This window comes from Hibiscus syriacus, unplaced genomic scaffold (assembly GCF_006381635.1).
Source record: "Hibiscus syriacus cultivar Baekdansim isolate YM2019G1 unplaced genomic scaffold, ASM638163v2 tig00003041_pilon, whole genome shotgun sequence".
Classification (NCBI taxonomy): Eukaryota; Viridiplantae; Streptophyta; class Magnoliopsida; order Malvales; family Malvaceae; genus Hibiscus; species Hibiscus syriacus.
The window spans coordinates 10,026,493-10,043,262 of record NW_024061960.1 but is presented as its reverse complement, the minus strand read 5'-3'; the positions used below and the strand labels follow the sequence as shown (position 1 = coordinate 10,043,262).

General features: G+C 34.3%; 4 protein-coding genes across 4 annotated transcripts; 1 reads left to right on the top strand and 3 right to left on the bottom strand.

The window, feature by feature from the left end:
• Positions 1–2,899: 2,899 nt before the first annotated feature.
• On the top strand, positions 2,900–3,563 carry LOC120172742 (auxin-responsive protein SAUR50-like). The gene has a single exon (XM_039180136.1). The coding sequence runs from the start codon at positions 2,968–2,970 to the stop codon at positions 3,451–3,453; it is 486 nt and encodes a 161-aa protein (XP_039036067.1). The 5' UTR covers positions 2,900–2,967; the 3' UTR covers positions 3,454–3,563.
• On the bottom strand, positions 3,455–12,715 carry LOC120172761 (auxin-responsive protein SAUR50-like). Its single transcript, XM_039180148.1, has 2 exons — positions 12,072–12,715; positions 3,455–3,469 (listed from the first exon to the last, which is right to left on the bottom strand). Exon 1 carries the CDS (start codon positions 12,682–12,684, stop codon positions 12,385–12,387), a length of 300 nt encoding a protein of 99 aa, XP_039036079.1. The 5' UTR covers positions 12,685–12,715; the 3' UTR covers positions 3,455–3,469; positions 12,072–12,384.
• Positions 12,716–13,792: 1,077 nt separating this feature from the next.
• On the bottom strand, positions 13,793–14,436 carry LOC120172751 (SKP1-like protein 1B). Its single transcript, XM_039180141.1, has 2 exons — positions 14,079–14,436; positions 13,793–13,995 (listed from the first exon to the last, which is right to left on the bottom strand). Exons 1-2 carry the CDS (start codon positions 14,370–14,372, stop codon positions 13,819–13,821), a joined length of 471 nt encoding a protein of 156 aa, XP_039036072.1. The 5' UTR covers positions 14,373–14,436; the 3' UTR covers positions 13,793–13,818.
• Positions 14,437–15,201: 765 nt separating this feature from the next.
• LOC120172770 (auxin-induced protein 15A-like) lies at positions 15,202–15,792 on the bottom strand. Its single transcript, XM_039180153.1, has one exon. The coding sequence runs from the start codon at positions 15,669–15,671 to the stop codon at positions 15,432–15,434; it is 240 nt and encodes a 79-aa protein (XP_039036084.1). The 5' UTR covers positions 15,672–15,792; the 3' UTR covers positions 15,202–15,431.
• Between the last annotated feature and the right edge of the window lie 978 nt (positions 15,793–16,770).

Below are 16,770 nucleotides of genomic sequence, written 5' to 3'. Positions count from 1 at the left end.
TAAGTCAACCTAAAAGGGAAAAAATAAAGACTAGAAGTAAAATATATCTAACAGAAAAACTCAATTTTATTTTATTGCTATTTTGAATCAAAATTAAATAATATTAAAAATCTAATTAATTCAAAAATTGACTGAATTAACTAAAATTATTTTTAATTAATAATTTTCATAAATAAATCAATTTGGTTAAGATTTAAGGATTTTAAAAATATGATTAACTCAATTAATGTCTATTTTATTTTATTACTATTCGAACCAACCGCTTGAACACTCTTTAGGTAGTCCTAGTATTAGAAGGGTTGAACTTAAAACATGCAGTATAGGGACTACCATGATAAATTAGACCTATATGAAAATAGTGATTAAAGTTAGGGGTGTAAACGAGTCGAGTCGAGTCGAGCTCGAGTATTGTTGAACTCGACCCGAACTCGAAAACTTTAGAAGTAGGCTCGACTCGACTCGAAAACTCACGAGCTAAAAATTATCAAGCTCAGCTCGAACTCGAAATATAATATTGAAACTCGACTCGAACTCGAAAAGGCTCGAACTCAAAAAAAAAATCAAGAGCTCTATTGAAGCTCGAGACTCGAGCTCGATTGAAACTCGATTTTAATCTCGATTCAAGCTCGAATTAAAGTGACATATTACTTAAATAATCTATTATGTTGGATGAAATGTGATATAATCTCAAAAACTGGTATTTTCTTAAGTTCGTAATCTTCCTGTCAGGTTTTTGTTCTGGTTCTCTTTGTGTCCTAACCAAATAGAACTGGTTATTCTAATGTTTAATTTAAACTTCTAAGTTGTCTTCACCACAACAAACATCAGTTCCAGTTCTGCCAAAAGATTAAAACCATGAGTAAATATACCCAATTAAAGACTTTGAATTTCATAACATTTTCAATTTGATCCTTTATTATATTTATGGGGATAAAAGTAACTTTTTAGTCTTTGAATTTTACAATATTTTCAATTTGATCCTTACATTTTTTTGTCCATGTCAATCTCTGAATTTGACAATTTCTAATCTTTTGCTGACATGACATAATGAGATTATGAAATATGATCCAATACCAGTGTTTTCATGTCATCAAAATGATTCATAGTCTAATTTAAAAAATTAATCTGTATCAAAAAATGATTTAAGGGCTAAGTTGAAAAAAGTTATCACAATTTAATGACTAAAATTACAGTGCTTAGATTGGAAATTAAAGTATTTGAAATTATAAGCAAGCCAGGCCTACGCCATTATTCCCTTAAGCTTGCTATACCATATTATTAATAATTACCGGATCTGTTACTGTGTTAAAGGAAAAGGATAAAAGATAATGGAGAGACAAGAAATCATAGGATCATGTAAAAGAACAAAACATGAAACACCCACAATATATGCTTGTCATATATTGTTTATTACCTTTTGGTGCTTTGTTGTTTTAAATCATTATTTTGTTAGTTGAGCACTGCATGAGCAACGTTGGTGTCTATATTTTCATATATTCATACTTTGGTATTGCTATTTTGTGATTTTATTGTTTGTCATTATTTCATAACATTCCTAATTACCACCTAACTAAATATCCAATAATATTAGTAATAAAGGATTATGTCATATATTTCTAATCCATGAATAGATAAAACTAGGTCAAATGATTCGATAAAGAAATAGAAAGACCATCTGACAATGAATGTTTAATATTTTTGCATACCCGAAACATTAAAGATAATAATCATCACTTTAACCAATGAAATCGTTTGATTTGTACCGTAATTACTAGCTAGTTAATGGTGATTTGATGCAGATTTTCTCCCTAACCTGGTTAAAATTTAAGAAAAGTGTCAATTTCTATTAGGAAAAAAAATTATAGTTTAACAATTTTACATTCTTCGTATATGTTTTATAATTTATATTCAATACTTGTGATTATTTCTCTCAAGAATGTTGCCTTTAAAAGTTACGTGTTTCCATTTAGAGTGCAATTTGTCATATTAATGTACCGATAATTTTAAAAGAAGAAAAAATAGTTTGGAGGAAAATTTATTATTATTGGTTATTTCCCTTTTATAAGAAAGGAGGGAAATAGGTAAATTTGCACATTTATTTATTTTTAAATAATTTTTATATAGAAGAGGAAACTGAAAATTCTACATATTGTTGATCATTTAATACTTTTATATATGTATATATAAATTGGTTGAAACTATATGCTTATATAATGTTATTTTATGAGAATAATACTTATTTTAAATTTATTTAAATAAACGATACATAAAATAATTATTTAAAAAAATGTCATTCTTTTAGTAAAGGTGTGCTATGTCGGTCTCGCTTTTTCACAAGGTACGTTTTGGAGTACATGTCTTTATTGACGCGATAGTAATTTCGGATAAATTTTTTAATGTTTATAATGAAATGAAAATAATTGAACAAAATATTAAAAATTATAAAAATATAAAACACACTTTATGAAAAATGTGGCTTACGTGACTTGATTTTACTAAAAAAATGTAATTTTTTAAAATGGTTCTTTTAAATATTATTTACCTAAATATTTATTTTAGTTTAAGTTATTACATGATAATATATGTTTGATGATTCTCAATAATTCGACAATAAACGTTTAAATATCCTTATAAGCATCATGCTCAAACTTAAAATCTTTTTAAATAACAATATTTTTTTAATCATTTAAATTGTTTGATTCGTACTACTTAAATAAAATTTAAATGATTATTATTCACATAAATAGCCATGTATAACTTACTAACAACATACATTGCATGGTCATGGCACAATCTCGTAATTATCTCCAACACCAATGGCGGTTTCTTTTATCCTTGACTTTATAACGCTTCCTTTCTCTTCACTCTAAATTCAACTTAACAATTCGTTACCACTCGTTCGTTTTTTTCCCTACTAGTATTTCTTGCTCATCTTTTTCTTTTTCTGTCACTCTCTCGGGAAAAAAAATGCCTAATGGGGTAGGAAAGTGCCAGAAAATCAGTCACATTGTTCGAATCCGACACATGCTGAAGAAATGGCGAAGGAAGGCCCGCATGACGGCCAACAGCAACCTCAACAGAAAAGGACAGGAGCCGTTCGATGTACCAGCAGGACACGTGGTTGTCTGCGTTGGGACCGGTCTCAGGAGATATCTGGTACGAGCGACGTACCTGAACCACCCAATCTTCAAGAAACTCCTCGTACAAGCCGAAGAAGAATACGGTTTCAACAACGTCGGACCGTTGACCATCCCATGCTCCGAGTCGTTCTTCGAAGAGATTCTCCGACTCGTGTCCCGTTCCGACTCATCATCATCGAACTCGGGTCGTTCGAGTTTCTCCACTTTCGAGGATTTTCAGAGGCGCTGCCGCCTTGGCTTGAAAAATAAACGCGAAAGTTTCAGCGGACCTCGACCGGTGTTTCATCCGGTTGCAGATAGATCAGTCTACTAAAAGGATAATAATACTTCTGGGTTGAAACAACTGAGTCACCCGAGTTGCAAGAATTAACAGCCATGATTTAAAATTTAGTTTGGTAGTTTATTTAATTGTAATATATTATCAGTCATAATTTTAATAATCATTTATATCTCTTATAAATGCAATGTCTTTGACTCGTTTTAAGAATTATAAATACCAAATTAAGAGAATATGCCAATTTGAAGGGTCAAATGTCATTTCAACCAAATTAAGTGTACAAAATTTGCAATTAGTGAAAAGTTGTGGTTATTATATTTAAGGACATAAAATAATTATGAAAGGGAAGTTTTTTTTTTTTTTTTGAAGGGAAGCTTTTTTTTAATCTTTCATAATTGTAAAATCCCACTCTTATTGACAATTTTCCCCATAAATAGCTGGTGATCGATATATTTACTGATCTAATACCGGTCAGATTATATTTCTCGATCTAACACCCGTAGCAGTAAAGCGCGCCCCCTGAACCGCGTTATACGCTGATTTGGCGTCACGTGGGTATAGCGCGCCCCCTGATCCGCGCTATACATGGGTATCTGACACGTGTGTTATAGCGCTATAGCGCGGTGCAGAGGGCGTGTTATACCCCTAAATACACGTCCCCATCTTCCTATAAATACCCTCATCCTCAATCATTTTTATCACATCAAATTCTCTCAAATTCTCTAAATTTCTCTCAAATACTCTATCTTTTTAAGGTATATTTTATAATATTTTTACTATTATGTATTTACTTTATTTAATATTTTACTAATAAAATTCTTTTGCAGATATATAATGGAAGGCAGTCTACTTCGCTCGGATGGAAATCATATATCTCTACACTTTGCTGATACGGTAACATTTTAACGTTTTAATTTAATTTAAATTATTAGTAATATTTAGTTGATTTATTTAATGCATGATTATTAGATTAAGAATTAAATATCTCGACACTTTGCTAATACGGTAATATTTTAACGTTTTAATTTAATTTAAATTATTAGTAATAATTAGTTGATTTATTTAATGCATGATTATTAGATTAAGAATTAAATATCTCGACACTTTGCTAATACGGTAACATTTTAACGTTTTAATTTAATTTAAATTATTATTAATAATTAGTTGATTTATTTAATGCATGATTATTAGAGTAAGAATTAATTTTTGTAATTAATTATTTTTAGGAGAAGGACCGTGTATTAGATCCTTTTATTAGGAATCTTAAGTTAGTGATACTCAGCCGTGTCTTGCCGTATTTAGTAGGGGCTGGATTCGGTTACATAGGTAGATATCAGGGTCACTGTAAGATAGAGCCAGACCTGATTTCTGCCTTAGTAGAGCGGTGGAGGCCGGAGACCCACACATTCCATCTTCCGTGCGGAGAGTGCACGATCACGCTTAAGGATGTTTTTATGCACCTGGGGTTTTTGGTGGATGGAGATGTGATATCGGGGATAGCTTCCGGTTCTTGGACTACATTGTGTCGAGATAGTCTAGGACGTGTCCCGGAAAATTTTATCGGAGGTAGGATACCGTTAAATTGGTTAGATGCCAATTTTCGGGAGTTGAGTGCAGATGCCTCTGAGGATGAGGTTAAGATGTATGCACGGGCATGTATACTGCAGTTGATAGGAGGGTTGTTGATGCCGGACAAATCGCGCAACCTAGTTCACTACATGTGGTTGTGACATCTTAGCGACTTTCGTCTCGCCGGATCATTCAGTTGGGGCTTGACAGTTTTGGCTTTGCTGTATAGGGAGATGTGTGGAGCCACTGACTACAGACGTAATACTATCGGCGGATGTCTCCTGCTGCTGTAGTATTGGGCATGGTATCGATTGCCCTTTTTATGTCATGTTGTGAAGAACCCATTATTATTTCCACTACTTCTGAGGTAATTATAAAACTGATTTTGTATATTAATAATTTTATACAACGTATAACAATTTTTTTCCTTGAATAGGTGGTCTACTGATAGGAAAAATTATCAGGAGCTACCTGATGATTTAGAAAAAATTAGGGTGCTAATCGATCAGAAGGCTGGCACACAAATATGAATTTTAATGTTTAAAAATTGATTTTAGATTATAGTTATATAATTAGATTATTATTTTGATAAAAATTATATATTTTGTTTTAGTTTGAATGGGTGTCATGTTCTACTAATGATGTGAGGGCGGGGTGATCCCACCTGAGTTGAGGGGTCCATCAGATGTTTGGATGGCGATGGTCCCTCTGATCTGTTATGCGACCGTCGAGTGGCACTCTACTGATCGCGTGCTCCGGCAGTTTGGTTGTTTTCAACCAATTCCGGAAGCACCTCGCAATATGGATGAGTTGCATAGCTTAGATAGACGCGACAAGACATATACAGATTGACTGGTAAGGCATCATGGGTGGGTCGTGTTGTGGGAGGATCGACATCGGCGCCTTCCCCGTAGAGAGCCCATTTTTGATGACCTCTTGATGTATACTGAGGATTATTATAAGTGGTTCAACAGTAACCGGAAACCGTTTCTACTTCCCGAGGATACACGAGGGCAGACCTTTCCACGACGTCGACAGAGACGTTCACCGACACAGCACCATCGTCCCCCGACTCGTGGACGGAGAGTAGGTGCTTCCGATTCATCCTCAGCTGCACCATCAGGACCTTCCCAGCAGCCACCACATCCATATATGATGCCGCAACCATATATGATGCCACCATCGCTTTTCCATTACCAGATGTCGCCGCCGCCTTCACCTGGTTTTATGACCCCGCCACCGCCACAGATGACCCCTCCTGGAGGCTATTATGGGTCTATGTTTGTAGATCTGACTTGGGGTTCATATACTGGATATTTGGCGGGTTCAGCCTCATCACCCATGGCCGCAGCACAGACACCTCCTGTACAGTTTTCATACTAGTTTTCGCAGGCCGGTGGAATAATCAGTCATACACCTCCAGGGTCCTTATTCTATGGAGGTGCTTCATCATCATCAGCTCCTCATCAACCTAATGTACCTGCTCAGGACGACGATGACGATGGTGACGACGACAACGATGATGACAGCGATGAGTCAGAACCAGTGATACGAAGAAATCCTCCTCGAGACCGACAGCCACCGCCCTACGGAACACATTCGTGACGCAAGCATCGATAGATTTTTTTATTATATTTGTATTTACTTTATTTTGTTTAATTGTAATTTTTTATTATTTCTCATTTAATACTTACTTTATTTTGTTAAATTTGTTGACTTTTTTTAATATATTTTAGTTAATTTTGTTTATTACCATTAATATCAGTTATTGTAATTTGGTTATCATGTACCATTTAATTCTTATTGTAAGTTTGTTGTATTTAAATACCAAATTGTTATTAGTTTGATAAAATTTAATGATTGTGTTCGTTTTTTTAATCTTCATCAGCGATTATCGAATGACATTAACTTGAAGTAAATGCAAATTAAAATACAAGAATCTGTATCTTCTCCTTTTACAAGAGAAAAAGCAACTGGAAGAATGTTGCGATTGCCATCTTGGACAACTGTCAATAATAAAACTTGCTTGTATTTTCCATACAAGAAAGTCCCGTCGATCTGGACCACAGGCTTACAGTATTTGGCAGTATTAACGCACTGTGGGTAACTCCAAAAAACCCGGTAGAATTGGCATCGATCGCGAAGAACTCGTTCATTATGGTATGCATAGGAGGTTTCGAAGTCCACAATTGTCCCAGGATTCAACGTCTGCACCAGCCTAAACCAACCTGGAAGTTCGTTGTAAGATGCATCTCATTCGCCGTGAAGTTTGACAATGGCATTTTGTTTTGCCAACCAAGTTTTTTTATAGGAGACGGTGTACACATACTGCGATTGTATAGATGAAATCAACACTGCAACAACTATATGAGAGCTTGCTTTTACCATGAGCATGATGGCTTGGCATATCATTTCAGAGTCCAAGTTGGGATGATCTTGGTTGACCCCTCCAGCACAACATGTGTGAGGACCGTTGTATACTGTTAGTTCCCATATGTTGTTTTTCCTCTTTATTTTCGATACGCGAACCATCCAATTGTATCCGTTTTCGCATCGGGCACAGTAGCATACATATTTTTTGGTCAGTCACCGAGATGAGGCATATCCGCAAATTCTGGCCCGTACATTGCACCATAATCAGCTTCATACATGTGTGCAGGAGGGTCAGTTTGTGCCACATTTCCTGGAACTTCATCATCATCGGAGTTGAATTGTGGTGATTCTGGGCGAATGAATAGTCCAGTCTCAGCACCATCCGCACCAGGCTCACGAAGCGGTTATTCTGGTGGAGATGATGGTTCCTCCATGCTATCCACATTTAGGTCGAAGAACCTACTACTTGCACGCCTTCCCCTTGAACTGGAAGGCATATCGACATTGAGATCGAAAAAGCTCACAGTCGAATGCCTCCCCCCCCGGAGCTTGAAGCCATCGTGTCAAATGGAAACTACATAGATGGTTGCGTCGATGACATCTCCATATGGTCAAAGAAATTTGCAGATGAATGCCTTCCCCTTGAACTGGACGCGGTGTTGCCATACGGATTGTTCGTGGACCCACCTCGGTACATATCGTAAGGAGTTGCGGATGAATGTCTCCCCATTATGGTATTAAAATCATTACACATTACTGTAGTCGGGCTGTCAACTTGATCAACATGTTCAGCCAGCCCATAGTGTGAGCTTAAAGATTGACCCCAAACAGCACGCACTTGAACAAAATATGCATACATCTCAATAGCGGCGTCTGAATAATTACTTTGAGCTTCAACCATCATTTGAACATCATCATTGTTTGAAAGTTCGAACGCTGTATAAGTTAATGGCAACAATGATGTTGGAAATCTGTACTGTAACGACGACATTCTTCTGTTACTTCCAACATAAATCTTCCTCGAAATCTTTGTTATCAGCTCCTCAAGAGTTATGTTTCTCTTGAATGATATTTTAACACGCTCATTTGATACGAAAACAATGTTGGTCTCATCTTCTCGAATTTCACCTTCATAATAAACAATAGCTGAAAGTCGCGCCATTGAGTTTAAAAGTGCGGCAATATTATATCTGTAAAAAAATAACTTAAACAAACCTGATTAAATAAATTATATATGAACAAAAATATAACACAAATTTTTTTTACACATCAACGTAAATAATTTAAATAATATAATTTTATATTATTACATGCACCGCAAAACTATTTCGACGTATGCTCCCGCTTTTCAATTTTATAAACATAAAAATTAATTAAAAATAATTAGTATAATATTTTTTCAAATAATGATAATAAACAATAAGTATAATTAAAAAATTATAACAAAATTACCATATAACGAAAAATCGCACGAACTTCTAAATCAAATATAAAAAGATTGCCATAATTATTACTCGTTGACGGAATTGTTGTATTAATTTATAAGAGAGGAGAGATGCGAGGAGATGTGAGGAGAGATGCGTATTTATAAACATATAAGGCGCGTTACCTGCACCCGCGATATATGTAATTATTATATAGCGCGGATCAGGGACCGCGTTAAATATAATTTTGGTACGGCGTATAGCGCGGCCCCTGATCCGCGCTATACCCCTACGTGGCGTATAGCGCAGATCAGGGGGCGCGCTATACCCATGTGGTGCCAGATCACCGTATATCGCGGGGCAGAGGGCGCGCTATACCCACGTGGCGTCAAATCAGCGTATAGCGCGGCCATTGATCCGCGCTATACCCCTACGTGGCGTATAGCGCGGATCAGGGGGCGCGCTATACCCACGTGGTGCCAGATCACCGTATATCGCGGGGCAGAGGGCGCACTATACCCACGTGGCGTCAAATCAGCGTATAGCGCGGTTCAGGGGGCGCGCTTTACTGCTACGGGTGTTAGATCGTGAAATATAATATGACCGATGTTAGATCGATAAATATACCGATCACCGGTGATTTTTGGGAAAAATCGCCACTCTTATTAGTACTTTCCATATAGATATATAACATTCATTTAACCCATCTTTTCCTTTCTTTTTCTTTTATCAAATTAAAGGAAATAATCACTAAAGTTATATCGAATTAAATATAAATATTAATTAATTATTTAATTAATTTTTTATTATAAAAATCAATACCTAATTCTTTTATCGATTAATTCCAATCATTTATTATAAAAATCTATTATAAGAGCAGTCATTTTAATCTAATTAATTAGATTCATAAAATCATAATTTAAATTATTAATTTTAATTACATTTTTAACAAGTTATCATACTAAATCGATGAGTTAATTGCATCGCATGTCCTTAAATTAGTTATTAAATTTTTAAATATTTCAAATTTATCCCTAAATTATTACTATCACTATAAAGTAGTCTTCAAACTTTTGTACATTTTATTTTCATACTCAAACTATGACCTTCATTCTAAATTGACCCTCAAACTTTTTGAACATTTCAATTTTATCCCAAATTATGCGTATATACTAATCATACCCTTTGTTAATAAAATTGTCAGACCAAGGTATATTATTATATGCTTGAAAAAAAAATAGTTTAAGCTATGCTTGAAGCTAATTACATATTTGGATATTTTGGGATGAAATTGAAAGATTCAAAAGTTTGGGGACCAATTTAGAATGAGGGTCATAGTTTGGGGATGAAATTAGAATGTTCAAAAGTTTAAGGACTAATTTATAATAAAAGTAATAGTTAGAAGATAGAATTGAAATATTCAAAAGTTTAAGGACCAATTTAAAATGATTATCATAGTTTGGGGACATATGATGCAATGTAGTAATTGATTTAATCAAGGTCTTTTAGTAGTGTAACTATTGTTTGTAATTGTAGGTGAAGAAGATAGGTAAACAATAAGAGCTCATTTAGTTTATTTGTGGGCATGCTATGAGCTCCTACGTTCATATGATACAATTAATTCATATCAGTTATATTTTAATTTCTTTCTTCTACGAGTTTTAGATGTGATAACTTTAAATTATTATTTTTAGAATGATCCTATTTAAAAAAAATTAGCCTATTGATAACGTACATATCCTACAGACACAACTATTAACACTTAGACTCTCTAAAAAAATCTCCTTTAATCATTAAAACCACTCAATGATGTCCCAAATGAGATTTTTAGAAGTAATTAATCCCATTGAGACTGATATCTCTATAGGGTTTAGACCCATGCATGCTTGTCTTCAACCTATCATCGACAACAAATCCACAATTTTCTTAGGAAGAACACGTATCTATCAAAAAAATTTGATTTTTCTTTTTGATTAATTACTTAATTTATTGATGATGCCTACTTTAAAATCTTATTTATATTCATTTGATTTAAAATATTCATCTCGTTCAAAAAATCATGTCGTTATCGTATATATCAACTTTAAAAAATATTTATGGTCTCTAGTTACCTATCACATTGTGTCCAGTTGTGGAGAGTAAGATTTGAAGTGACAAAGGCTCATTTCATGAATTTACTTAGAGAGGGACCATTGATTGGGGAGACAAATTGCAGAAGAACCATGCACCCAACTGGGCCCTTTGTTTTTGAATTTCCAACTCATTTTTCCTTCAATATTTTATGCAAAACCCTTTCTTAATCAGTATACCCATGTGCCTTCTGTCATCAACTTTATCAGCTGCTGCTTTAATTCTTCTCTTGTAATTTTTGTTTAAATACTTTTGATTTAGCTACATCGAACAATATGATTGCAACACAGTTTATTAATTGCAGCAGCACTACACATTAGCAAGCTGAACCACCAGAAAATGAATGCATTTTTTTTCTTTTCCAAATTTATAAAAATACATAAATTTATAATGATCGTTATTTTTTTATATAGTTTAAAATTCATCTGTTGATATTTGTACGGAATCACTTAGACAAAAGAAACCTTGTCATACGTACTTGCTTACGTACCCACATTCCCTGTCAAACAATGTTTCTGTTTGTCCACGTTTCAACGGAAATGTATAAAAAAAAGACAACTTTACCTAGGTTAAGAAAAGATTTTTTTATTAGAAATGTTAATATTTTTTAATATTTTTAATAGAATAATTTTTAAAATATTATTTTTTACCGAAAATATTAATATCGGAATATATCTAAAATGTTAATATCGAAAATATTTATTTTAAATAGTAAAATTAATATTTTCAATAGAAAAAATAATATTTTAAAATATGTTCTACCAGAAATATTAAAAAATTATTATTTCCGATAACGACTTTTCTTATATTAGGCTAAGTTTCAATGTTTTTCTAACATGTCCTTTACTTTGATTTCGCCAAGGTAAAGGTCATATAAGTTTGCTTATTTTGCCATTTCAAAGATACGTATATTATTATATTTTGAAAATATTGTATTTAAGATTTAAATTTTAATATACACAACAAACTTAATTAGATCAAATTTGCAGGTAAATAGTTTTATTGGTTTTTATGATCAAAATATCAAATTAAAATTTAAACTAAAAGCCATATATAATTTCTTAAAAAAAAGTAAAGTTGTAAGTATTAAAACAGAATAAAAATAATAATTTAATTACCAAACGTGTAGTTTATACTTTGTCCTAATATAATCATAACTCATAAAACCATTAAACTTCTCTCACAGCAATGTTAACAGCCATGAACAGTGAAGAAACATACTTTGTACAAATTATTAAACCCAGAAAAAAAAACTTCATAGTTCTTGGGCTAAGTTGGAGTCACATCAAGGAGAAAAAAAACCCAGATTAATGGGTTCAAAATAGTAGGGGGAAAAAGAGAAGAATCGATGTTAAAAAAAAGAGAAAAAAGAGAAGGTATATAAGATGCTTCTCTCTTCGCCATCTTCATCTTCTCCAAAAGGAAAGCTCCCATTCTCCTAATAACAACTAATTGTCTTTTTTTTTTTGGTTCATCTAAGCATGGAAGTGAGAGATCGAAAAACGACTTCTTCACAAGGGATGGTGAGTCCCATATCGTGGTCGAACCCGAACTCTTCCTCGGCTCGTCGAAGCAAGCACTGGAACTCGGGGTGAGTCAAGAACGAGATGGGGACAATGTACCTGCTCCTGTTCTCGCCGACGTAAACGGCGAAGTGGCCTTTGGGTACGTCGTCGTAGCCGCCGTGTTTCTTGCCTAGACTGGAACATCGCTTCAGGATTTGCTTCAGAACGGCTGTCTGAGGGAGCTTGGATGATTTTCTGATCGCCATTGTTGAGTTGTTTGAAGCAAAGGAAGAGGAATGAGAGGGGGTATTTATTTACGAAGAGAGGAGAGGTCATGTGAGAGTGTGGGGGCAGTGCTATAGGACAAGGGCAAGGCCATAGCCGATGGACAAACCACGGGTCTTGAAATTATATTACACTGGTTTGTTGGATCCATTTATTTGATGGAGTAACATCAGAAATTATACCATTACAGATCTAGAAATACGTGTGTGTATATATATATTAATAATATATAATTTATATATATAGGTGCCCTCAACTGCTTCAAACCGCTAAAACATGTTTTTCTTCAACCATCACTTGAAGACTGTAATAAACTGCTCTCTTTTGGAATCTTTGTACCTCATAAATTGTAATAAATCAACAGTCCCCTAAGTCATGTTTTGTCCATTCTACCACATGCTTTTAGTATTCTATAACTGATATAATGGTACGGGTGTGATGCATAATCCTGTAAGGACATTCCAAATACCGGAAAATCATGAAAAAAAGTTGAAAGAATCATGATTGTGTTCATGGTAGTTCAACCAGTTACTTCAAAAGAAAGTAGGAGGAAGGTCTCTAACTCTCTATGCAACTTGCTGGGTTTGGATTGGACCCACTATAGCAAAGAGATTAAAGGATAGGGCAGTACCTGGTATCCACAAAGCCGAGATGATAATGATAATGACACCATGGAATTATACTGAGATGATATTGAACATCAGTGACAAGACCTATCTAAATGCCAGAGTTGATGACCCCATTTTCATATACATTTATAATAAGTGAACATTTGTTAATGTATAAATAATCATTGTGTATTTATAGTTTAGATGGGGAGTTATAGTCGTGATTCTGATGAGTTGTAGAAGACAATATTTAGTTTAGTTCGTGAAAAAAATCATAATTATAAAGGGGAATAATCTTTTTTTGAATTGTATTACCACATTTGTGTGTGTTTTATTTTTACGTATATAATATGTTAAAAATTCAATAACGCCTAAAATCACTAAAAATTGAAGTATATTAACTGAAGGTAATTGATATTAAAGTTACTTGCCTAATAAGATAAAGAAATACCCTATTGGTATCCTAAACTGTTTAGTTTGAATGGTTAAAATAAAACCCTAAATCCTTTAAGAATCGAAAGCCCACGAATTCTCCCTCCGCACCTCTTCTTCTTCTTCAGGGGTGTAATCGTTCTTGATGTGGAACGTCTTCCGAATCCGCTCCGTCGTCTTTCCCCTCATCATGTCCGCCACCGTTTTGCACATCAAATCCAACAGTTCCTTTATGTTCAAGAAGTTCGCAGCCTGAAATTCATGCAATTCTCACTTTCAAATCATATACAAGCAAGTTTGTTGATATAATTTGTAAATACAAAAGAAGAACTAACCATGGTGAGGTCGAAGATGGTGCCTTGATCAACGTTGACGAAATCCGCGTCCCAAACTTTGAGTTCATTCGAGTTATTTTCGTCGTTGGTTGCAACATCGGCGTGCCTCTTGCAATACTCAAGGACCTTTGATAAGGTCTTACCGGAGACGGTAGGGACGGGGATTTCTTCGTCGGCACAATTGTCCTCGATCATGTTCTTGATCGTCTGCGAAGGAAGCGCCACTGCTTCGACCACCTCAAAAATTTCTCCGTCGAAGCTCTTCAATATTATCTTCTTCGAAGTCGACGACATTGGTGAATGCAAAAACGAAATCTAAAAAGAAAGAGAGCGAAAATCTGAAGTTGACAGTGTATTACTGATAATCACAGGCTGAAATTTTGTGGGGAAATTGTTTGGTATTAATTGAAGGATTTAGCACACAACGTTAACCTAATTTTACTCGGACTAAGCTATTACAAGTTTACAACGAATTAAATTACTTTTCTTGCAAGTAAGAAAAACTACGAAAAAATATTATTATTGTTTTGTTATTTGTTATTTTTATTAATTATTTTTAACACTATTCGCTTAGACTAAATATAAAATAGTTGGCTAAATAAGAAATTAAAAGCAAACTTATTGGTCTGTTTTCATAATAGAGTCGGTTTATACATTAATTTTTTTTTAATTTTATATTATCAAATATATTAAAAATATAAATTTTATATACTAATTATCATCAATCTATCTGTGTATATATATATATATATATTGTGAAAATCTTGTAAAAATCATGCAAGTATGGAATGTGTCCTACAGGCGACAAGTCCTCGCCCGAAGTTCAGAGCTCGACGGATTGCATTTTAGCCTGATTGTTGTCAATGTTCTGCTGCAGTCAATTTGTTTATTTTCGAAGCTGTTATTACCCTCTGGATAATCTGCTTAATGGGAACAAGATGTAAAGGCAGAATATGTTATTCCCAAGGCTTCTTAGTAGCTAACGCATACAAATAAGTATGGGCAGTGGGAATGATCACCCGTTCTACTCACTAATGTAGAGCAAGTGGTAAATCATATGAAGTGATTTTGGAACAATGTAATTCATTTACAGTTCAGTTAAAGATTAAAATAACAAGAAGAATGGAACCATTAGAAATTATGTATAGGAATAAATTCCAATTAAATGATGTATTCACAGTCATTTTCCACGCTGGTTAATTGAAGTTACAATATCCACCATCTCTAATTTTCCACTTAGACGGACTTGTATCTGCTCCCCAAAGGAAAAAAGATGGAAAAAAAGTGTATACATAGCATTAGATGTTTGCTTTACAAAATTGAATTGGTTGATTTGTGCTAATTCTCTCACAATCAATTCAAGAGAGAGGTAACATCAACAAAGATGTCTTCGTTGCAGGGAATTCTGAGACCGCCAGTAGGATGAGTATATCCGAACTCATCTTCAGACATGCCTAGCAAATCTTGAAACAACGGCTGGTTCAAGAAGGACACTGGAATCACAAACCTCTTCTGGTTTTCTCCAATATAAACTGCAAAGTAGCCCTTGGGAACTTTCTTAGAGTTGACAACACGTGGTAGGCGGATAGCCATGTTTTTTTTATAGATGTACACTTCTAAAAGGGAAGAAGAGGAAGATCTAACTGAACTTGGAAAGCAAAGGTAAGGATCTTATGTAGTTGAGAATGTGAAGTTATGTGTTGCCAATGAACTTAAATCTTACTTGTATATATAGATGTATAGGATACAGAGGAAATGATGTTCATCTATAACTAAGTGTAGGGTGTGGAATGAGCAATTGCTGGGGTCTGATCAGTAAAGAGAAAGACATGGCTTCATGAATGGAATCACATGGTGGTGTTTTCCATTATCAAATATTCAATGGCTAAGACTTGAAAGAATAGTTTGCCTACCCCTTCTGGCAGAACAAACCGACTAAGGACCCACTTAAATATGGAAAGATTTGGATCAGTAAAAGGCTTCTTCATAGTTGAGGAGTTGTACTAAGCCATTAATGTTAAGAGGCAACCTTAGAGACATATACTCTGTCGTACAATGGCTGGAAAGAAACATGTAACATGGGTGGTCTTGTAAGACAAACCCCTGTGAAGATTGCCAGAAGTGAGTCCTACAGGCTATAACTAGTATCCACTAGAACCGAATCGGTCGCATGTTGTCTGGGTTATTGTCTTTACTGTTCTGCAATCCAATTGTTACATGAGGGAGAGGACAATATTAAGCCTCACAACTCACCAACTTTCTGGGATAACCTCCCAGAGGAACCTATTTTCAATACAAATTTCTGATGGCATGTTTGTTGAGTTCTCTGCATATATTGACTATCTATTATTACATATAAAGATCGAGTCCAAACTCACTGTTAAATGATTGGGATAAGGGGAGATAAGACGTTAGGTCAAAAGGAAATTAGATGTAATGTATTGAAGTAGAGATTTGATAGCATCAACCATAAACTTCAGGTCACTTTGACTAAAAAGTTGTTACATGTCTTGTTCAACAATTATGCTCAGAGAAAGCTAAAAAGCAATGAGTATTTAGCAGTACTTTTACTCTATCTCAAAATGATCAAATTTCTATTTGATGTTTCATTCACTCGTCTGTATATTTACTTGCAAATACATGAATGGAGTTGAGAGAATTTTCATTAACTAATGGTGATTAACCCATAGAA

Bases quoted from the DNA above. Each gene is read 5' to 3' on its own strand.
- LOC120172742 (XM_039180136.1), top strand. From the start codon at position 2,968: ATGCCTAATGGGGTAGGAAAGTGCCAGAAAATCAGTCACATTGTTCGA.
- LOC120172751 (XM_039180141.1), bottom strand. From the start codon at position 14,372: ATGTCGTCGACTTCGAAGAAGATAATATTGAAGAGCTTCGACGGAGAA. The intron at 13,996-14,078 runs GTTAGTTCTTCT...CATGAATTTCAG, and splicing joins CCATCTTCGACCTCACCATG to GCTGCGAACTTCTTGAACAT.
- LOC120172761 (XM_039180148.1), bottom strand. From the start codon at position 12,684: ATGGCGATCAGAAAATCATCCAAGCTCCCTCAGACAGCCGTTCTGAAG.
- LOC120172770 (XM_039180153.1), bottom strand. From the start codon at position 15,671: ATGGCTATCCGCCTACCACGTGTTGTCAACTCTAAGAAAGTTCCCAAG.